The sequence below is a fragment of the Eublepharis macularius genome, chromosome 5 (assembly GCF_028583425.1).
Source record: "Eublepharis macularius isolate TG4126 chromosome 5, MPM_Emac_v1.0, whole genome shotgun sequence".
In the NCBI taxonomy this organism is placed as follows: Eukaryota; Metazoa; Chordata; class Lepidosauria; order Squamata; family Eublepharidae; genus Eublepharis; species Eublepharis macularius.
Genome location: NC_072794.1, coordinates 168,049,342 through 168,073,349, shown reverse-complemented (window position 1 = coordinate 168,073,349; position 24,008 = coordinate 168,049,342). Strand labels below are relative to the sequence as shown.

Genomic DNA, 24,008 nt, shown 5'->3' with positions numbered 1-24,008 from the left:
TTCCTTGCACGCCTTTCGATGCCATCCGTTTACCGAATGCCATGAAAGCGCCATCGTCACTGCCTGCCTCCGTTTTGTAAACGGACGGAATCAAATATCGTGCGAGGACACCGGCAGCCTTCCGAGAGTATCGCACTATTTTAAAGACGTCTGAAAACAGCCCTGGTCTCTGAAAAGACACCATGTGTTTTCCACAAAATAATCAGTAATGCTCTAAACGCTGTTATATATCTTATAGATAATTCGTTTAACACATTAATAGATAATTATGAGGTTTATTGATCTAGGGGTAAGGTTTATTAAGATCAGGGCTTTTTTTCTGGGAAAAGAGGTGGCGGAACCCAGTGGGTTGCCCTCGAAGAAAATGGTCACGTGGCTGGTGGCCCTGCCCCCTGATCTCCAGACAGAGGGGAGTTTAGATTGCCCTCCGTGCCGCTCGGCGGCGCGTAAGGCAATCTCAACTCCCCTCTGTCTGGAGATCAGGGGGCGGGGCCACCAGCCATGTGACCATTTTCAAGAGGTTCTGGAACTCCGTTCCACCGCATTCCTGCTGAAAAAAAGCCCTGATTAAGATTAAGAAAAGGAAGATTTTTAAAGCTTTTTGAGTTGATCAGTTCTGAGTATATTATGCAATAAGCTTGAGAGTTATATTTTAAGAGTCCTATGCATATTGCATTTTGTTAGTCCTTGTAATATGTAGCTGAAGTTTTCTTTTAAATTTTTGTCCCCTCTCCCTCTTTTTTCTTTTCCGTATCCTAAATGTTCTCTCTATAATAATCATTTTTTTAAAAAAAAACAATAAACAATTGATGACCACATGGTAGGGCCTGGGTCCCTCAAGAAGACCAGTGGCTTGGAAGCTAAGCTATAACCATGGTTGACCAAAGAACAGAGCTATATCAGCTAGAGAGATCACTGCTAATAGTCTAACGCACACATAGTCGAACACCGACAACCCTAAAAGAGTTGGTTTTGCACACACAAAAGAGAATAACTTCCTTTCAGTTTTAAAGCCAGGACATCTCACAAAGAGAAACCGGTTGATCAGGAGAGCGTTAGGTGCCCGTACGTTTTCCCCCAATGGAGGCAAAGTGGGATATGAAACTTTATTGGATAACAATCTTCATACAGCGTCTCTGGATCCTGGAAATATAGAGAGCGTTATTGGCTCCACAAGAGAACAGTTCCCAGCTAATTTTCTCTGCTTAGCTGAGGCAACCAGAGGTGAACGTCATCCAAAGAGAGTTTTTGTCGGCCAGTACCCATCTCTGCACCTGCAGTCACAAAACCAATGAGAAATAAAATCTATACATCAGTTGTAACCCTGTACTAATGCAAATATAACCAGGGCCACAGCCCTTTATGCCCACTCACGGGGCTGGTGAGTTGCTTTCTTTGTTACAAAGGAACGGTCACCTCCCACTTCCAAGCCCCGTTGACCCGTGGCCACGAACTCAGGTTTGGAAAAACACCCAGACGCTTCCAACGGCAACCGGAATGTGTGCTACTCAATGTATTTCGAGCATACGTTTCCATGAGATCAGCCAACCCAAGAATTTTCAGTCTCACAAGTAAAGGTGATACAGAGGGACCCAAGGGCCCTGAGCTCTTATGGGGCCCCCATCTCCAAGGGGCGATGACCACAGCCTATGCAGTAAGGGAGTAGAGGAAATCAGTAGATCTTCGGTTAAAATCCTTCACAGTTGAGGAGTTCTTTTGCAAGACACCAAAAGACGACACGGTGCGTGCGTTCAACACGCCCAAACTAGGAACGGGCCAGGAGTTCTGGAGATTTCATTCCAAGAGGAGAGAGAGAGAAAGAAAGAAACAGACAAACAGAGCAAAGCGATTCTGTCCAGGACAAAAGACGTCTGGAACCCAGTTCCTCCGTGGCTCTCTACGTGATGTCCTTCTGCCTTGGAGGGCGATGGATATTTCTCACCACGCATTTCACCATCCACTCGATCCCCTCGTTCACCCCTTTGCTGAAGAAACAAAAAGAGAAAGGACATTGGAGTCCTGAGCACTGGTCAGCATGTGGCCTTACAATCCTTCCCTGGATGTTTTGCTGGGCCCTGACCAGGATAGTCCAGGTGAGCCTGATCTCGTCAGATCTCAGAAGCTAAGTAGGGCCGGCCTTGGTTAGGAATTGGATGGGAGACTTCAGCGAAGACCAGGGCTGCAGAGGCAGACAATGGCAAACCACCTCTGGTAGTCTCTTGCCATGAAAACTCCATGAGGGGTCACCATCAGTCAGCTATGACTTGGCAGCACTCTCTACCAATATATAGCCCCGATGAGCCTGATCTAGTCAGATCTCAGAAATTAAGCAGAGTCAGCCTTGGTTAGTAACTGGATGGGAGACCTCCAAGGAAGACCAGGGTTGCAGAGGCAGGCAATGGCAAACCATGAAAACTCTGCTAGGGGGTCAGCTATGACTTGATGGCACGTCATCAAGTAGGTCAGCTATGACTTGATGGCACTTTCCTCCACCACCATGCTTCAGTGGTGCCTCCTGCTGTTCGCATTCTTTTCAGAAAAGCATGTAGGAAAAGACCTGAGGGCACACAACTAAAGATTGCTTAAAACAGCCCACATCACTGCTAGGTCCCTCCCAGCTATCTCAGAATGGTAAGCCAGGTAATCTGAAGACTCCCAGCTATGCTTATAGCTGAGGTGAAATTTGAATTCAGGACCTGCTGGTCCATGCTGGTTGAGAGCAAGAGCTCTCAGTCTTGAGGAGAGATTCAAATCCAGGGCCTGGATGGCTCATACCATGAAACAGCAACCGCTCTCAATTTTGAGGTGAAATTCAAATTCAGGGCCCACTGGTCCACGGCTCACACCATGAGCCAGCAATGGCTCTCAGTCTTGATGGCCTGGTGTCTCCAACCTCAAGATCACACGCTGCAGGCAACTGATCAGGGCTAGCATTTCCTTCTCATTTTGTCCACATGCGACCAGAATGAGCTCTCCATGTGAGCTTCCTATAACGTTCCCTCCCCTCCCACTGCTTGCACGCTCTGCTGAAATCAACCCCGTAGTGGGACGCCTTCCCACGCTTACCCAGTGAGAGCGGAGCAGGCTTGGGTCAGGCAGTCCCTCTTGCCAATCTTGTTGATGCAGTCGCTAAATGCCGTCTTGATGTCTGGGATCGACAGGCAGCCCTACACAAAGGAGAAAAAGGCTACTATCATGCAGGGGACTGACCTTCTGCAACCTTTCCTCGTGCCTTCTGCTACAGCATGGTGTAGAACCGACTGGAACACACACAGCACCCCCGGCAAGGCAAAAAATTCCCACCGGGCCATTTCCAGCTGGATAAATCGTACAGAAAGACGGCTGAAAGCCCCTGCCTCCCTCCAGGCTGCAGTCGTGATCCGGATCGGGACCTGCATGCTTGGAAAATGAATTCCCAGCAATGTGATGTCTGAATGACGGCCTGAAAGATGGCATTAAAAAGGGGCCAGATGATATTTAGAAAAGTTATGCACAGATGGTACCTAACTCCATTCAAGTTACGCTACATGAATCTTTCTTATGACCCTCATTGCTGGTGTGGCTGCAAGCAAACAGGATCTTTCCTACATTGTTGGTGGAATTGCCCTCTGATCTCTCACTACTGGGTAATGATCTTCAAAATGACTGAAAGTATCATGGGATATACCATCCAACCTCGCCCTGAGCTAGCTTTCCTCAACCTATGGGATAACTCAGATATTCCAGCAATTCGGAAAGATTTGATTTCACTTATGTTAAGCGCTGCTAAAGCCGTTAATTTCCCATGCAAGCAAAATGATGCTCAAAATTCTACAGCAAAGACTCTTACCATATACGGAATGAGAAAGGCCAGAGGTTCAAGCTGGATTCAGAAAAGGAAGAGGCACCAGAGATAACATGGCAAATTTACGATGGCTTATGGAACATACCAGGGGATTTCAGAAGAAAATCACCCTGTGTTTTATAGATTATGACAAAGCTTTTGTTTGTGTGGATCATGAAAAGCTACGGAGAGTCTTAAAAGAAATGGTGGTGCCACAACATCTGATTGTTTTGACGTGCAATTTGTATTCTGTCAGGGGAAATATGGGGAAATAGAATGGTTTCCAACTGGCAAAGGTGTCAGTCAAGGACGCATATCTCCCTACCTGTTCAATCTCTGTGCAGAGTATATCATAAGGAAAGCTAGATTAGATTCAGAAGAAGTGAAAATTGGTGGAAAGAACATTAACAATTTGAGATATGCAGATGATACCACGTTACTAGCAGAAAATGGTGAAGACTTGAAACGGCTACTGAGGAAGGTTAAAAGTCAAAGCAGGATTGCAGCTGAACATCAAGATGGCAAAAGTAATGACTACTGAGGAACTACACAATTTTAAAGCTGGCAATGAGGAACTTGAAATTGCAATGAGGAAATTGAAAACTATTTTATTCCTTGGCTCAATCATCAACCAAAAGGGAGACTGCAATGAAGAGATCAGAAGAAGACTGAGGCTTGGAAGAGCAGCTGTGAGGGAACTAGAAGAAATCCTTAAAGATAAAGATGTCTCTCTGGGAACCAAGGTCAAGATAATCCAAACTACGGTATTTCCCATTACTATGAATGGATGTGAAAGTTGGACGGTGAAGAAAGCTGACTGGAAGAAAATGGATTCATTTGAAATGTGGTGCTGGAGGAGAGTTTTGCAGATACTATGGAAGGCCAAAAAGACAAATAAGTGGGTACTAGATCAAATCAAGCCTGAATTCTCCCCGAGAAGCTAAAATGACAAAACTGAGGCTATCGTACTCTAAGTCACTCATAAGAAGACAAGATTCTCTGGAAAAGGCAATAATGCTAGGAAAAGTAGAAGGCAGTGTGAAAAGAGGAAGACCTAAAACGAGGTGGCTGGACTCAATAAAAGAAGCCACATCCTCCAGTTTGCCGGATCTAAGCAAGTTTGTTAATGATAGGACGTTTTGGAGGTCTTTCCTTCGTAGGGTCGCCATAGGTCAGAGGTGACTTGATGGCACATTACACACACACACACACAAAGCCATTATATCAAAATCCTGGAAGTTAAAAGTTCCGCTCTCAATTCAACCATGGCTCAACAAAATTTGAGAATTTTGGGAATTTCTCAATGTGGAAAAAAATCACAGCTCTCATCTCACTTGCTGAGAACCAGAATTTCTAATTTCTATGAGAAATGGTTGCCTTTCTTAGATTTTATGAAATATCACTAAGCCATTGTTTTGGGGCTAAGATGTCAGCCTTGCCCTGGGATATGTTTTGCTCTATAACTGGGCTGCCCAGCCATGTGCTGTGTGTGCGTGCCTTTGTACTCATTCACACACTCTCAAGTTCACTTGAGCCTTCTTCTCCCCGTGAAACACTGGTCATTTTGCTGCTCCTCCACGGACCCTCTCTTCTCTGAGACTGGTAATTATCACCCTTTCCCCCAAAACTGCTTTCCCACTTCATCCCTGCTTTCTTAGTTAGCTCTGTGTGTATGCTGTGTGTGTTTTCTGCGTGTTTGCCTTTTTATTTCTGTTAATAAAGAAACCTTTCCAGTAAGACATCTGCCTGCTTATTTCAGAGTTCTCTAAGGGAACAATCACTTACAATACATTGGTGCAGATTCCTAGTTACCCCCTCCCGCTGCATCTCCTTTAAAGCTAATTCCTCCAACTCACAAGGAGACCCCCCCATTTGGGTAACAACTAGACTGCAAAATAAAAATAAAAATGCTGCAAGCTAAGGTGTGTTTTTGCACGTAACTGTCAAGAGTTCATGACTTGGGAGAAAAAAAATCAATCAAGAAACTCCTACACGGAAACTTCTACTGCTTATTAATTGCACAGCCTGGCGTCGCTGCAGAGCCCAGAGGCAGAACCCAGAGGGCCTCAGGGCCTGGCTCCAGTTCCCTCTCTCTCTCTCCTGGACCACCCGTGTTGGCATCGTCTCAGATGGGAGGCTATGCAAATCCTGCCATGAGCAAAGGAGCACGTAAAGAGATGTTTTCTATGAATCTTTTTGCATGGTAATGAACAGGAGAAGAGGGAAAGCAACAGGCAGACAACGCAACAATTCATGCGCTCCATTTGCACAGTTAGTCATTTACAGAAGAGTTTGCCTAACTTTGGGAAACTGGCCCGGAACACTTGAGTGTGTGAGACTTCTGCACGATATTTCCATGACACTTCCATGACACGGCAGTCCTTCTTTCCTGTATTTCCCCGACAACTCTGTGAGGCAACTTTAGGGTATCCAGGGTTCTTTTTCTGGGGAAAGAGGTGGCAGAACTCTCAAGAGGGAAATGAGGAAGGAACATATGGGATTCTTTGAAATAATATTATTTTCACGCACTATTGCCAAGTATTTTCAAGAGGTGTCAGAACGCTGTTCCACTGCATTCCTGCTGAAAAAAAGCCCTGAGGGTATCCAAACGATTTGAAACCAGCCCTCTCATCTGCAGACCAAACGCTATACAAGTCCTCGCTCCAGCAGGGAAAATTGTAACGAATATTATCATGTTCATTGCCCTTGACATCTAAAAAACGTTTTTGTCTCATTGCTACAATTCCATGCACCCCCTCAATGCCACGCACCCCTTCTCTTTTGCTGTCCTTTGCCAACAACATGTAAAATTCTTTATGAAGCTCAAGCCCTGGAGAAAAGTAACACAGGAAGATAAAATGGGATACATAAACTAATTAAAAAAAAACTTTTAGGCTGCCTTTGTGTACCACAAGATGCTTCAAGTTATTGTAAGAACAATAAATGAACTCATTAAAATTCCATAATAAAGATGACAGCGGATGAAACTAATGAAAACCAAACTCAAAGCTACCCCAAGGGAATGACCAAAATTACTGTTCGAAACCAAGCACCCGACCAAATTGATTTTGCATGCTCTTCTGTCTAAAAAGCCATTTTCTGACCTCAGCACCGACGTGAACAAAATATACAGAGAAGAAAATCAGCTTACTGTTTATTAGATCATGGAACAGTGTCCCGTAATAACAAACATACGCATGGCAAACATCTGGGCGCCATGACTGGATGACTGCATGCGAAGTTTCCAAGTATCACGCACAGATTGGAAAGAGGTTTACCGGTGAGATCAGGCACTGAGACAGATGTTTCAATGACATAATGTCCGAGCCTCCTAACAGCACCAAAAGCACAACTGAGGCTTTGTGGTACCGATAACAGAATGCACACACACACACACAAAGAGAAGAAAAGCTCGCACAGAGAACTGGCACCACATGGCTCCTGGCGAGCAGAAAGAACTCTGCAAGAATTCTGGAGTTCAGACCCAAGTGGGGCAGGTTGATCTACTGGAGATTGGAGGGGTCTACTTTTGGCCAGTGGGTCCCCAGAATGGTGCCAACAGGTGCCAGGGCACCCTCCAACCCCTTTCTTGCTGCCCACTGAGTGTTTTTGTTAAAGTGGGTGGGGCCAGGTGGGGTTCTTGTTCAGCAGGGCTTCTGATTGGCTGTGCAAATATAAATAAAATGGTTTCAGTGGCAGCTGCAACCACAGTGTTTGTTTTATTCTCTCTCCTCTTTCCCAGTGTATTTTTAATTAGCCGTCTTCTCTTCTGCACTTGGGGCTTTCTTCATGTGCACGGCTCTGCCTCCTGTCTGTCGAAGGGAGCTCTGACTCTCGAAAGCTTACACACAGAAAATCTTGTCGATTTCTCAGGATCCGCTGGACTCAAATCCGACTGTCCTACTGCAGACTAACATGGCTACCCACCTAAACTCTGCCTTCTGTGACAGTTGTTTTGTGGCTAGCTACACCTCTTGCAGCTGATATTTTGTGGTTGCATCCACCGCCGTGTGTCAGAATTCCAAAGATATCCACAGGTTCAAAAATACTGGGGGCCTCTCCTTGGATGAGATGATCCTCTGCCTTTTGAGAAGTGGTCCAAGAACAGTAGATCTCTATCACAGCAGGAGAGGGGTTGGTCAGAAGTAGTCCCGTGAAATAGTGCAGAGGACAGCCAGTTTGGTGTAGTGGTTAAGAATGGCAGGACTCTAATCAGGAGAACTGGGTTTGATTCCCCACCCCAAAACCTGGAACCAACCCGGAGAGCAGCTCTGGGGAAGAGGATGTCTTCCCCCTCTTGCTGGTCAACCCCTGATCTAAATGTGCCCCCCAAATTACCAGTAGCCCTGCTGTAGAAATGGCTCCCCCCACCAAGAGGCTAATAGCAAACTTGTCTGCCTGGGTTTAGTGGTGAAACCATTCACACATGCACACCCCTTCCCTAGCACAACTCTTCTGATGAAATGTTGAAGGTAAAATCAAAACACTGGGAATCCAATCACAGACTACCTTCATCTCTTTGGGTTTAGCCTTCAAGTTTGTAGTAAGGATGTGCACTGAGAAAATTGTCATTATAACTTCAGATCTGGGTTTACAAGAGGGAAATATTGACCACGATTTCTTATTTCCAGGTAGAAAATTAGCAGTTCATATTCAAATCCATGTGTTTTTTCAGGTTCTGACGTTCCAGGACTGTTATTTTCAATGGGGAATGTATATGAGGGTCTAGAGCAGCTGTTTACAAAGATAATTGACAGAGAACACAGTCCTCCCTCTAATCTAACCCCACCCGAAGTTTCAGGCAGATTGAACAAAGGGGGTCAATTTTACAGACCCCCCAAAGCAAGTCGGACTCTGTACACATGTACTTTCTCTCCACTAACTGTTATATTGGCCATCAAGCAGCAGCCAGCAGGAGAACTCTAGCCAGCTAGCCACCTGCATTTTAAAAAACAAAGCCCTGACTGCATTCATTTCCTTTTCCTAACAATTTTTTAAAATCGTCCCACTGAAAACTCTGCATTCTCCTTCCTTCCTCATTGTGGTTTATTGTATTTTTCCTTTCAGATAGCGAGGAAGTCTTTCATTGCAGACACTCTGTCCCAGTCCCATTTGTCTGCCATTATTCCCTAAAGGGAAGTTGGGAGGAAGGGGATAGGAGTCACTGTTTTTCAACTAAATGACACCAAAAATAGCCAGTTTGGTGCAGTGGTTAAGAGTGGCAGGACTCTAATCTGGAGAGCCTGGTTTGATTCCCCATTCCTCCGCTTGAAGCCAGCTGGGTGACCTTGGGTCAGTCACAGCTCTTCCAGAGCTTTCTCAGTTCCACCCACCTCACAGGGTGATTGGCGTGAGGATAATATTAAACCACTTTGTAAACCACTCTGAGTGTGGCATTAAGTTGCCTTGAAGGGCTGTATATACATCAAATGTTATTATTATTATTATAAAATTGCTGCGTAGCATCTTCTACCTGTCCACCAAAGAAACACCCCAATTTCAAGTAAATCGGACAAATGAAGTTAAATTTACACACCCCAAAATTAGGGCTCTCTCTGCACAGCCACATGAAATTCTCTCTACTGGTTCCTAAAATGGCTGTCAAGCAGCAGCCAGCAGGCGGCCTCCAGCTGGCCCCTAGCTTTAAAATAAAAAAAAAATCCACCTGTTGCATTCATTTCATTTTCCTATTTTTACAGTAACTGATGTTGTGAGATTTTTCCAGTTCTCTCCTCCCTTCTTGGCTGGGCTGAAGGGATGCCCAGCTGGTCCTCACAACCTCCCTCGGGTTCACTGCTCAAGTTGCCTCTTACCAAGGAAAGAATTTGCGGTCTAGACTAAATATTCTAAGCTGTCCCTATCTAGAGAGAGTGCACTCTGTACAACATATGATGCTAAATAAAATCCAAAGGTTTATTGAATATATATCAATAAACCACAAAGAAGAATACTTAACACTAAGACTTAAGAAATAAATGCATGTTAAAGGCTTAGGACTAACTGTACCAACAGACTATTATAATCCCTCCTTCCAAATCGAAAGCTTTCGGGCTGCCCCACCAGTAGCCGAGGAACTCCTAAGAGTCACCCTGCCACTGGGTGATGCAGCAAAGAGGAGCTTCTAGCTCCTCCTTTTTATGGCCTGAAGTCGGGCTGTTGTGTCCAAAAACTACTATCAGTTGGTCCAATTTGTTCCTTCTCCAAGGATCGAATGGGCCACTAAATTAAAACGTCCTCTATAGGTCAGAGAAAGGGATTTTACACTTTGCCGGGCCAGGCTCCGTCATGTTCCCCAAAACAAGATAAGGATGACCCTAAGTCTCTCTAAACGACCCACTGTAGTTTAGAGGCAAGTTAAAAACCTTGCATACCACTTGATGTCAATTGTTGCTAATTAACCTTCCTTGGAAGTGAAACTTCAGCCAGCCTTCAGAGAGTTACAGAGAAACGAAACCTAGGTCCCTCTGAGGCATCTGGAAGCTTTTTCTTAGGGAGCCTGTACTGGCCTTATAGTTCGAATGGCCTGGTTTCAGACCCAAACTACAAAAATTTTACCACAGTCCCCCATTTTTGGATCTGAAACAGGTCCAAACAAGTTAGTACCTAATCCACCCTTCAGTTTCTCTTGGGTGGGGGGTTATGTATGTCATGGGGATAGCACTAGCTGTACTGGAGGTTATTCGTTGAGGCAAGCATTGAAGAATACAACTAACTATGCAAAATGTTACTATGATTACTGCTAAAATACTTATGTAACAATCGGTGTTCTTAACCAATGTGGCATCTCAGGTAGCCAGTCCCACCATGGGGCATAACCCTTATCCTTGGTTATGCTATGGAACGCTTGTACTGCATCCTTCAGGTCGGTGGCAATTTTGACTTATTCATTAATATAAAAACAGCATTCTTCTCTTATTAGAGCGCATACTCCACCTTGCTGGGCCAGAAGGATATCTAAAGCTCTTCTACTTTGTATGGCCATTCTAGCTACTGAGTTAACTTCAGTTTGCAATGATCTAAAACTTCAGCTGTATCATTAAAACTTCTTTCTACTACAGCTGAGATATTTACTGTGGCATTTTCTAACTGCATTATACCTAATGAAGGGGGGAAAAAAACGTAAAAATCTCCATCCAAAAGATTGGTGTTCTACAAGGGGATTATGGTACCTGGTGTCTCTCTTAACTTTAGTGTCAAGCCTGTGAACAAAACTGCCTAAATTTGGAATATCAGATGCATTTAGAGTTGGGTACATTGTAATATTTGGGAACACATAGGCCAGGGTGCACAATCCCACTCTTCGGAGTGGGAGTGCTTTAAATGCATTTTTGCCACACACACACACACACAAAACAGCCCTGGGTGTTGTATCTGTAACATAACAGCACCAGTTTGCCCAGGGATACGATAAAAATTGCCCCACAGATTAGCAAACAATCGACTACAACTTAAAGCCTTCGATATTTCAGGATCCCTAATGGATCTTATCCATGTTCCATAATACCCACATACTGCTGCCCTCTGCAGCTTCTTCATCGCCCCTCCTTGAATGACATATTCCCTTGAACAATTCAGTGGCAGGTCGTCCCCAGATGTTGTCAGGATTACATACACATGCATTTGTGCTTGACAAGAGGTGGTAACATTAAACATGGTGGCATTATACATGTCATAACAAATTAGGGTTGCCATCCTCCAGGCAGAGGCAGGAGATCTCCCGGAATTACAGCTGGTCTCCAGGACACAGAGATCAGTTCACCTGGGGAAAGTGGCTACTTTGGGGGGATGGACTCTATGGAATTATGCCATGCCAAGGTCCTTTCCCTCTCCAAACCCCACTTTCTCCAGGTTTCACCCCCCAGATCTCCCGGAATTTCTCCACTTGGAGCTGGCAACCCTATAACAAGTATTTCGCTGACACATTAACTGCTCAGGTTTTACAAGTATTGGTTTTAGTACTCCCAAGTGACCAGCGGTTAAATCAATTATTTGAGCACATTTATTTATATCTAAATTTCCTACCCTGAGACCCAAATCACTGCAAATGCACAAGGGGTATATACAATCTTCTGGAGTCACACACGTTTCAGGGATTACACTGTGCTGTCCTATCATAGCCCATGTATCCCCCGGGTATCCCCAAAACACTTCAGGGGCATCCTGGGCTGTTCTGGTATCATATGTATAAATCAGTGATAATAAATTTGGGGTTTTCCAAATATCAAACTTTGCTGGTACAGCAAAGAGAGCTGCCTCACTTTGTATTTTTAGTGTTCTTTAGTGCAATATTTTTTTTTACATTTCTGCTGAAAACTCTGAATAACAACAACAACAACAGCGCTTATATACCGTTCTTCTAGACAGATTAGTGCCTCATCTAGAGTGGTGAACAAGTTAGTGTTATTATTATCCCCATAATACAGCTGGGGAGCTGGGCTGAGAGGAGTGGCTTACCCAAGGCCACCTGCTAAGCTCATGGCAGGGGTGGGATTCGAACCAGTAGAGTGCTGATTCGCCACCGAACCATTTAACCACTGTGCTACAGTGGTCCTCCATTTGTTTTTTTCCGCACTGTGAGGGAAGCTTCCTCTACAGACCACCCCCATCTGTCTGCCATTATTCTCTGGGGGTGGGGGGAATGGAGTTTGTTGTTTTTCAGCCAAATATCACTGAATTCTACGGGCCCCTGAACAAGCCTAGGCTTTCTACTTTCACAGGGGAAAAAAACCCTCTCTCTCCATCCTACAAAGAACAGGGGAAGCAGATTGGCTGGGAGTGCCCTGTGCTCCTCCCTTGCAAGGGTCTGATTAGAAGAGAGAAACTCCACTGTCCAGGAGATCAGTAGAATAAAAAATATTCATGCTACATGGCTGGTAAGCATCGTAACTGGGGCGGGGGGGGGGGGGGGGAGGGAAATCATATTTTGGGGCATGGTTGTTTTGTTATTCCTAAGCATCTTAAATTTGTGTTACCATTCTGGAAAATCAAGGTAATGATGCAAAACAGTGCAAAACGGTGATTTCCGTGTATATCTGGTTCCTGAATTCCGTTATGCGCGCACCTAGCTTGCAGTGCAAAACGAGCTGGCAGGTTTTCGATGAGTGGCTGGCTCCCCCTAGAGGACAACAGAGGGCAGCCAGCCATTGACATTACAGACTAAGATAGCTAAGTAGAAAGGAAGAAGAAAACAAAACTATATCAGAAAGTCCCTAGAAAACTGATATGGAATACTAGAGATAAGAGGGTATCATCAGGAAGGGCAGAAGGTTCAGCTCCCATGAATGTGACGCTCCTTCCCTTTTGTACTTCGTTCAATGTGATGAGAACTGCACAGAGGTCAGCAACAGGACTGGATCTGAACCAAACAGCTTTTGGAAGATCTACATGAGAGGCCCTCAGTGGAGAATGAGTGGGCAGTGACCAGAGAACGGGTCCATTTGGTGGTGGCACCCCATCTACGGCCGGGATCGTGAAATGTCATTTACTTACAAGGTTAAGAGCTGCAGAATTATTTCAACAACTGCATCGTACCATTTTGTTCCGAAAGTGCCTACGCGTTCCTCTGGCGTATGGCACCTGCCAACAGCACAGTAAAAGGTGCTTTGTTCAGTTCAGTTGCCAGAGGTACAAAATGGAAGGATCCAACCCCCTAGGTTTTTAACGGCTTATTTTATTTTATTTAAAACATTTATATGCCTGTCTTTCTCCTGAGCATCTCAGGACCCAAGGCAGGTAACAACGGTATAAAACATTGGATGAAACAAACATTCAAAACAGCAGATATGAATGCATTAAAAGCTGACCTAAAAGCACTTTATGCTCCCACCAGCACGGTGTTCTCTCTTTATCCAAGCTCTAGTTGCCAACCCCCCCCCCCCCATCTCAAACTCTTCGGAACAGCCCTGTTTTGCAGCTTTGCCAGAAGGCTAGGAGCTCCCCTGGCCCCTTCCGGGAGGCTGTCCCAGAGGCTTTAGTGCATTTATTGTGGCCTGCTTTTAATTAGTATTTTATTGCACACAGCTTTAAACGTTCCAATGGAGGGAGGGGGGAATGTCTCCAGGAAATAAGTTAACTTAGGAAACATGGGGCCCATCCTCTAATTTCATAATATTTTTAATATGTAGCACATAATTTATAAGCACACTGTAGAGATAGGTAAATAATTGGCAGAGCACATTTTTATGGTGGTTGCTTTCACATCATTCCTGCAAGGTAGACCACTGCTATTTCCATTTTCGAATGGGAAACTGACATGTAGAGCCTGCATGGCCCTAGAGTTATGGTCCGTCTACAAAGCAATCAGCCACTTGAATGCTACATGCTAATTCCTATCTAAATTCCTATTTGATGAATGAAAGCTTGAGTTTGAAGCAGTCCTATGAGTCTCTGGTAGACAAGACACTTGAATCCAGAACTCTGTTTCAAGCGCAGTTCTCTAAGCTTCTGGACAATCCATACTTGCAATCACACTGGATTCTCAGCCATGGACTACAGAGTGCTCAAGAGAAAGAGCCTAAAGCTCTATGAGGGTGAGGCTTCTGGAGAGCTGCTGTAGCATAGGGGTTAAGTGGTTGGGCTGTGAATCAGCACTCTGCTAATTCGACTCCCACTACGGCCATGAACTCTGCAGGTAGCCTTGAGTAAGACAGCCCCAGCTCCCCAGCTGTATTGTGGGGATAATAATAACACTGACTTTGTTCACCACTATTAGTAGGCACTAATATGTCCAGAAGGGCAGTATATAAGCACACTGCTGTTGTAGTAATAAGAAGAGAATTAGATCCATGCAGAACTATTGACCTGGTTAAAGCAGGAATCAGGACCCCAGATCACCTGGCCATGCGTCATAAAACCACTGAGACAATAAAAGGAAAGCTGGAGCTAGGCCAACTGAACGACTCAGCACTTGCCAGCAGATAAAATCCATGCCAAAGATAGCTGGGTCAGGCATGAAGCTGCCTAACTCCCCAAGTTATCTGCGACGTCCAAGGCAGGCTAGATCTGGCTATTCTGCCATGGACCTATACTCTCAGCCACATGTTATGGCAAAGGCTAGCTGATGTCCCTGAATAGCAAGGCCAAATCCTACAACGATGGGATCGAGGGGAAAAAACGTTGCTGTAAGAGAGCTGCGGAGTTTATCGCAGGCAATGATCAACCCAGAGAGCAGAACTCCAATTACAAGCTTCAGGATAACATTAATAGAGATGGGCACAAAATGGGAAAAAACGAAACGGAGAGTTTCACATTTCGTCACGTTCCACGAATCATGAACTTCCACGAAATTGTCTCATTTCGCAATACAATTCCTTAATTTCGTGATTCGTCAGAACCCGGGGCACTTCAACGGCCCCCTTCATACCCAGAGATGCCAAACTCGCAGGGAGATTTCAGCAGGCTCTCTTTCACCCACCCTCCCAGTTTGGCCAAGATTGCAAAACATTGACCACAAATTTGGGCCCCAGAGCCAGGCAGTGGCCCTGAGACTGGGCTTGCGGGGAGGGCCCCCAAACCACCACACAGACACCTGCCCAGGTGGGAGAGGTGCACAAAATAAAACCAAAGGAAACAACAAGGGTGTGAGCCCTCAAAAGAGCAGAGAAAGAATTAAGAAGAAACAAAGACAAGCAAAAAAAAAAATAAGGGAGGCCTCAATCAAGCTAGGCCCCAGAGCCAAGCAAAGGCCTGAGACTAGGGTGGGGTAGGGTGGAGGAAAAAAGGCACCCTCACCCAAATATCTTCCCAGCAAGGACAAGTGAGGAAAACAAGAAAGAAGCTTTTCAGTCTCTTTTGAAGCGGCAGCAAATCCAACCAAAATCTCCCAACTCCACTCTCTCTCACTCCAAATCCCAGTAAATCCCTCTCTCTTGGTCTACTGGAACTAAAAGCACGAGGCAGAGAGAGGTGCCTTATATATATAACAAACACTCACACCGAGCAGAACAGGAGGTCTGTGGTTGGCAGACAGACCTGCCTAACAGGGTATGGAGGGATGAGATTGGAGTTCCCATGGCTACAGAAGGCCCATCTACTCAGTTGCCTAGGGGATTAATCCCTCTGCTCCTTGCTGTATAGGGAAGAATGGAAGCTCTCCAGTTGGCAAGGAGAGCTGCCTATCAAGGTTATGTGGGCTAAGATTGGGGTTTCCAATGGCAACAAAAGGTCTGCAAACATTCCAGGCCTATGTTGCCTAGGGAATCAATGGATTGGCGTCAGCCTGTCCAGCATCACGAATCGGGCCAAAAAGTCGTGAATTTCGTGAAAACCGCAGCTCCACAAAACGTGTTTTCGCAAAACACGAACCGGCCTGATTTGTCATGAAATTTGATTCGTATTTCAATTTGTGCCCATATCTAAACATTAACCCCCAAACCCCAGACTCTTGTCAACCTTGAATATGTTGATACATTCATGGAATGCCTCAGAAGCGACCTGAAAGAGAGGACAAGGCACCAGGAGACACAGGTTCTCTCAACTTGCACCTCCATCATCCCAGGAGGAAATATCACAATTACATGTTCTTATTGAATAAGATGAGCCCTGATGAATCAGGTCAAAGGTTCGTCTAGCCCAACATCCTTTATCTAACAGTGGGCAATCAAAATGCCACAGGGTAGCTCACAAATAGGGCCTGTGGGCAAAGCCATTGTCTGCTCTCCAGCATCTGACCATCAGAAGCATTTTGCCTCTGAACCCAGAGGTCTCATACAACTACCATGCCCACTGATAGACCTCCAGAATTTCATCCAATGCCCTTTTAATGCCATCTAAGCCAGTGGCTATCATTGTCTTGTGGCGCTGAGTTCCACAAGCGATAGATGGAATGCAGCACTCTCTAGAAGAGCAGCGATTGAATAATGATCCAGGTGAAAGACAGCTGGAACAACCTGGTTAACTTCATCCATGCGGATGGGGACTGTTGAGTCAGGATGCATATCCGCCGACAATGGAAATGGAGAAACAAGATATGAAGACCGCTGATTGAGTCATCTTAATTGGTACTATCAATTCTGACTAGCGGCCTCTTTCCAGGTTTTTGGGCAAATAAAGGTCATTCCCAGCATCCGGTGGCTGAGATTCTTTAAAATAAAAGGCTGGGAAACATCTACAGGCAAAGCAAGTGCTCCAGTCCATGAGCCAGAGCTCGTCTGCAAAAAGCAACGAGGAAAGAAGAAATAGGAATCATGTCCCTTCCAACTAAGGAACTGCCTTTTATGGACAAGCTATGTTTGTAATGCCGAGGGTGGCCTGAACTCTCCAAGAATTTCAAACCACTAAGAACTTGTCTACAATCCCGTCACTGCTCCATTTATAGACGTTTACTGAACACCTCAAACTCGAGCCACGTACAAGGGAGTGGATAATTTCTCTCCCTTCTTGGTATGAGATCGTTTGCTAACACCAAGCCAACACTGCAATAGTTATACACCCTTTTGGGGCTTGCACAGGACACACACATGCGCGCACGCGACAGCGGCAAGAGAAGCATTTGAAGTTTCCTGGAAGTCAAGGCCGTTTACAGCAACTATTTCTGGTAACAAAAACACCCAGCCAAGGGCAAGATTAGAGCCAGAGATGGCGTATCTGAGTGAAAACAGGAGCCTCCTCCCATTTTTGAGAAAGAAACCGAAAGACACTAATTTTAGACACTAGCCCAGTTTTAGGCAAGAGGAGACCTTACCTCTACATCCTGTTTGTTAGCTAGAACCAGAAGTGGAACACCTTCCAGGACTTCGCTGGTTATCATCTTCTCTGCAGGGCAGAAAAAGGCAGAAATGAACTTGGGAGGCAGAAGCAGACACACCTAGTCTAAAGCGAGCCCCAATTAAAATCCTTTGACAGTTTTAAAAGACACTTTTTATTCTACCCCGTCTCTAAGAAGCTCAGGGCAGCATACACAGTTCTCCCCTACCCTCTTATCTTCACAACAACCCTCTGAGATAGGCTATGCTCAGAGACAGTGACCAGCACAATGTGAGGTTCAAAACTGCACCGGAATTTGTACCCTGGCATCTCCTGGCCCAGGCTCCCACTCTGACCACCACATCGCACTTGCTGTCAACGGGTTGTGCTTCCACAGGCTCAAGGAGCACAACTTCATCAGCTTCTCCACCCCACAGACAGCCCAAAATGCCCCAGAAGGAGGGGAGAGGGAAACTCGGTCTCCAGTGGGAGAGAGGGGCCGAGACAGTTGCATTCCACGGACGGACAGGACTTGTGCTGGATCCGACCCTGTAAGAAGAGGCACGAAGATGATACAGCAGCTCCTCCTTTTGATCAGTCCAGCTCTAGAACCAGACTGCCACACATGGCACAAGAGAATAAAATTCGAGCTGGAAAGTGAAGGAGGGGGGGATTCAGGAAAATTAGCAACTCCCGTAAGAGATGGTTTCTTCTAGCCTTGATCTACAGAACTACTTTAGGGGCACCCAAGGACCGGGACCTCCTCTTTGACCACTACTCTCTCATTCCATATCACAGACTTCCCTTGAAAGTCCACTCACTTCAGTGAACCCCAGAGTTGGCCATATAATAATAATGATGATGATGATGATGATGATGATGATGATGATGATGGTAGACTTATATACTGCCCCTCAGGACAACTTAACGCCCACTCAGAGCGGTTTACAAAGTGTGCTATTATTGTATTGTCGAAGGCACACTTTGCACTTTGAATAATAGCACACTTTGCACTTCGAAGGGAAGCCATTGAAATTCACAAGCATAAGCAAAACTTCAACAGGAAAGAAGAAACCTTAAGAATGAACAGAGCATGGTTTCCAGTTCTGAAAAACACCAGGCTAACAAAACATTCTATCCCCGACAATAGCCCTGCAGAGAAGATTAGCACATCAAGCACCAATCCATATGCAAAAGAACCTCCTCAGGATACAGTGAAGCCTCCCGCCATTAGCATTCCACACCCTGGGAAACTCTTACAGGATGACTCAGCTCAACCCCACCCCTCCTGAGTAGATACAAATGACCTGCCAACATCTTTTCCACACTGTGACACTGAGAGATCTCTGTCTTTTGGTGCTACACCTCTGAAGATGCCAGCCACAGCTGCTGGCGAAACGTCAGGAACTACAATGCCAAGACCACGGCAATACAGCCCGGAAAACCCACAACAGCCATTGTGCTATTATTATCCCTACAACAACAATCACCCTGTGAGGTGGGTGGGGCTGAGAGAGCCCTGAGAGAGCTGGGACTGACCCAAGGTCACCCAGCTGGCTTCAAGCGGAGGAGCGGGGAATCAAACCTGGCTCTCCAGATTAGAGTCCTGCCACTCTTAACCACTACACTAAACTGGTTCTTAGTGCAGGAAATCCAAAGCTAGAACATATCCAACAGATAGCTGTCCATCTTCAGTCCGAAGGCCTCCGGTGACAGAGAGCTCCCCCACCAGGGTATTAAACTGCTCTCTCCATTACACAGCATCTTTTGATCTTCAACCAGGATCTACCGATTGGATCTAATCTTAGCTTCGGCAGCAGCAGAGAACACATCTTCGCTCTCTGTTGAGCAACGCTTCTAACGCAGCATTCTATGCAATATGGGGTGGTGAGGACACTGTACAAGGACCACAGCACAAAAGGTAAGCCAAACCTGCTGTGAAGTTCTGTAGATCTCAGACAACTGGAAAGCCATGAGTCATAATGGGTATGACTGGCTTAAGGGCCCCCACGCCCCGGAGAGCAGTAGAGACACCCCCTGCTAATCCCATCAACACCTCCCTCCGCTGTTCCTTTCCCACTTACTTAATCAAGGTTATTCAATGCATCTGATAGCTTCCCTATCCAGAGGTAACTGGGTCATCAAGAAATATTTTTACCTATAGTTCAGCCCAAGATAATCATATCATACCTTTCCCAACTCATTGTCCTACCTCTAAGAGAATTTCCTGGTATACATTTGGTGGAGATCCCTAGTTATCCTCTCTCGCTGTGACTCCTTGAATACTAATTCCCTCAACTCACAAGGAGACACCCCCCCCCCATTTGGGTAACACAACCCTTCTGCGCATTGACTGAATGAGTAAGGAGAGAGGCAAGGCACAAATGCCCTGGCCCTGTCTCCATGCAACCTCAGGGTCATCTCCATGCTGCGAATGTGTGGAGGAAGTGCCCGCGCATGTGCCCCTTCCCCGTGACCGGGAATGCTTCTTCCTCCACCATACCAATCCAAAAACGGCCTTCCTCCAGAATTCAAGAAACTGACACACAAATAGGGAGAGTCCCTACCGGAGGTATAAACAAACACAAAATGAAATATTAAATTATTTTATGAAAAGCGCCATGTGCTCTAAGGGCTCCAACCGGTGAGGAAGTATCTAACAGGTAAGTCGCCCAACAAGTCCTCACTAACAACGTCCTACTTTTGCTTTTTTCTAGGTGTGATTCCTTCTAGACGATGGTGATTCCCCAAGATGCTGACTGTGGATCCAGAAGCTCATGTCGACTACGTGATACGGCGTTTGTAATCATTTACTGTGCTTACTTTATATGGGTATGAGAAGACTGTTATACATTTCTTGATAAGAAGGACTTTGGATGACATTTAAATCTATTTATTTATTATATTTTTAACCTGCCCTCCCCCACAAGCAGGCTCAGGGCGAGGCACAACATTGATTAAAATACAACATAAAAACTATAAGCACAGCCTAAAAACAGCAATCAATAAAACCCTTCCAAGATTGGCGGTCCTGCACTCCTGCCCGTCAGCATACAAAAAAGGAAGGTAGTAGCGGACAGATAGATTACTGTACCCCTTTTCGGGGCAGCCAGCAGTGGACCCTCCATAACCCCATAACCATAGCTATTTAATTTAAATCTATTTAAATTATTTAAATCTATTTATATCATGTTTATTATTGCATCTTAATATTTATTATAGTCTTTGGAGCAATATTTCATTCTGTGTTTGTTTATACCTCCGGTAGGGGCTTTTCCTCAACAATGAAAATCATAGGAACGGAGTGTATGCACGGATGCTTCCTCCCTGCATTTGCACCTTAACCACGTGGACGTGGAGGCAGGGGCCGCGCACTCTCTCTCTGTGCATTCAGTCAACGTATGAATGAGTTGTATGTACAGGACTACTACGAAGCAACTTCACTTGTTCACTATTTATATCAATGCTGTGCACCTTTGCTGTGGGATCTTCCCAGGTAATTACTTTAGCATTGACAAAAAACCTAGCGAGAAAACGGCCCGAACACTCACCAAAAGCTCTTTTAGATTCCGAAAGCCTCTCCTCGTCGGTGGAGTCGATAACGTAGATGACACCATGAGATTCGGCATAATACTAAAAAGCAGAGGAGAAGAATTAGCTTGCAAAGGAGACGTGCCAATTGCTGTCTGTTCGCTGCATATGGCACAGAGCTGGAATCACCCAGAAGATAGCAAGCAGGTGTCAAGTACAACTTCATGCCGGTGGCTGGCTACAGACCAGCCCACATAACCCAGACCCTGGTATGGCAAATACAGAGAGGAGCATTGGCCAAGGTTCAGCACCAGGCCTGCCAGTAAAAAAGGTAAAAGTAGTCCCCTGTGCAAGCACTGAGTCATTACTGACCCATGGGGGGACGTTGCATCACAACGTTTTCTTGGCAGACTTTTTATGGGGTGGTTTGTCATTTACACTGTACCCCCAGGAAACTGGGTACTCATTTTACCGACCTCAGAAGGATGGAAAGCCGAGTCAATCTTGAGCCGGCTACCTGAACCCGGCTTCCACTAGGATTGAACTCAGGTCGTGAGCAGAGCTTGGACGGCAGTACTGCAGCTTACCACTCTGCGCCACGGGGCACTTACCTACCTTTACCTGCCAGTAGAGTAAAAAACAAAAAAGGGGGGGCTGTGGGCAGCTCATGCAAAGAAACAACATAGATGCTCTTGGAGGAATTAATCTTCATGGGATGCTAGCCAATCTGACCTGGACGCAAAGATGGCTATGAAAGCTAAGTCCGATTGCCACTGCCCTCCCCGCTCTTTCTTCCCCTGTCCCATTCAGCACTCATCTCTAGTTCCTGTAGTCCCAAAAGCATTGATGGAAAGACAGGCAGGAGGAGATGGCATTTTGGAATGTGCTGCCATTAGCCCTACCTTGTCCCAGAGAGACTGAAGTTCCTCTTGTCCTCCAAGATCCCAGAACATTAGCCTAGCTTTGCCCACATCTATTGTGCCAACTAGAAGACAAGCAGAAACACAATCCAGTGTTGACTTTTTTGTGTGTGCCAAAGCAAGCCCGAGTCTGTGCTGCCTACACATTTACAGAATTCCATGGGACGAAACGAAGCTTCCAGCTGAGTTCGGCTCCGAGACCCTCCACAGGTGAACACCCCCCCCAACCATTACCCCTCTCCCCAACCATTACCCCTCTCCCCAACCATTACCCCTCTCCCCAACCACCAGCAGCTCTAAACCAAAAGGCAAGAAAGGAGTGTGTTGGCTATTGCACAAAACTTGCTGGCAGTTCATTTTGGAGATGAGGGAGGCCGTGGCCCATTCACCTCTCTGCTCAAAGGCTCATTTCGCACTGGACTGGGACCAGCATACCTGCGGGACCACCTCTCACCATATGTTCCCTGGAGGCCACTTTGCTCAGCAGACAAACATCTACTGGGGGTCCCCGACCCCAAGGAGGTTCACCTTGCTTCAACCAGGGCCTGGGCTTTCTTGGCCCTGGCACCAACCTGGTGGAACTCTCTTTCTGCGGCAACCCAGGCTCATTCGGATTTGTTATCTTTCTGCCAAGCCTGCAGGACAGAGATATTCTGCCAGGCATATGGTGATTCAGGCAGGCGAGCCGTTCAAATGGTCTAAACCGGGCTCCTACCATGAGAGCCCAGTTTAGACAATTTGACCGATTCTGTATCCATCTGTTGGCCACCTTGTCCCACAAGTTTGTTCAGGCTGAACGGGTGGTGCTATACATGCGTGGCTGTTTTTAGTATTGTACTGAAATCGAGAAGATTGTGTTTTTGTTATCTGACACTGATAATCATGGGTCCTATAGTCTCTCTCAGTTTGCACTCGCAGCCAAAAAGATAAGATCTAAGGTGGTACTGAATGAGGCTGTTTCGTGACTCCTGGGATAGTTTGGCATACTGTATTGTTTTAATTAATTTTAGTAACCTAGACAAACTGTGATAAGGGATTTAATTGTTTATTAGTCAATGTTTGGTGAATTGTGACGACCTATGGCTATAGACAATAAACTCCTTTGACCGTTGACCTGTTATTTGCTGATTTTATATTTTATGCTGCTGATTTTATTATTGTATATTTTATATGCCATGATCTGCTCTGAGCTCGCTTGAGGGAAGAGCAGAATATAAATTTAATTAAATAAAAAAAATGATATCTTGTCTGTATCGCTTCAGACTGGGGATGGTAGGTGGGGCGCTTACAGAACTGAACTTTCCTTCATACAAAAAAAACCCCACCAAAATTTCCTTGCATCTAGAAAATCAGCATGTCAAGGAAAGGGGTTCTATCCAACGCTCTTCCAGCTTTCTACATGCAGACCTTTTTTCCTCCCCTTTGGAGGAACTTTCAATCACCCTTACTTATCATCTGAACTAGTATAGCCCAGACAGCAGCACAGGGGTTGGTTTCGACTGGCAAAACTGTAGCGGGGGAGGGACAGAGAGAGAGGTGGTGATTCTCTTCCTGTGGTCCCCTTGCTTCTATTTAGAAAAAACGCAGGGAAGATCCGATCCCAGACCTCCCAGCATCACATCTGGTCAAGCTCTAGACCAGGTCACTAGCTTCCTTTTGCATAGCTAGGAACAACTGCCGAGAGCAACTGAGCTTCTGGCAGTCTTGCAGTCAGTTTCCGGGTGCCCGTGGCATTCAGAGAGACTCCGGCGTTCCTAAGAAGGTTGCCAGCGATGACGAAAAGAGAAGTAACAGCAGAAGAGCTTCTCTGCCCAACTGACCCATTTGGAACTATTCCATGTTTCCCTGCAGCTTGTTTGTCTACAATGTGCCGAACGGAGAGGCTGCCCCAAGAAATAAATCGGAAATACCACAATCGCAGTCCCCAGGGACAATATCCGCTGAACGATGTAACTTAATTCAAAACAAATTAATGAAATACTCAAAAAGACTTGTGTCAGTACAAAAATGTTCGTTCAATTCAAGGTAAACAAACCATCAGCTCGAGACAA

At 45.6% G+C, this 24,008-nt stretch overlaps 1 protein-coding gene across 4 annotated transcripts in view; it reads right to left on the bottom strand.

The window, feature by feature from the left end:
* ARFRP1 (ADP ribosylation factor related protein 1) overlaps window positions 1–24,008 on the bottom strand; it is a 61,588-nt gene that overhangs the window by 18,849 nt on the left and 18,731 nt on the right. For 3 of the 4 annotated variants that reach the window (XM_054980753.1, XM_054980754.1, XM_054980755.1), the window contains exons 4-6: window positions 21,940–22,022; window positions 21,058–21,139; window positions 17,505–17,575 (exon numbers count right to left, since the gene is read on the bottom strand). In XM_054980753.1, the coding sequence (XP_054836728.1) occupies window positions 17,505–17,575; window positions 21,058–21,139; window positions 21,940–22,022 (236 nt within the window). Of the gene's footprint in view, window positions 1–1,073; window positions 1,986–3,066; window positions 3,168–17,504; window positions 17,576–21,057; window positions 21,140–21,939; window positions 22,023–24,008 lie in introns of those variants that run through there. The other variant, XM_054980756.1, reaches the window with a different exon arrangement.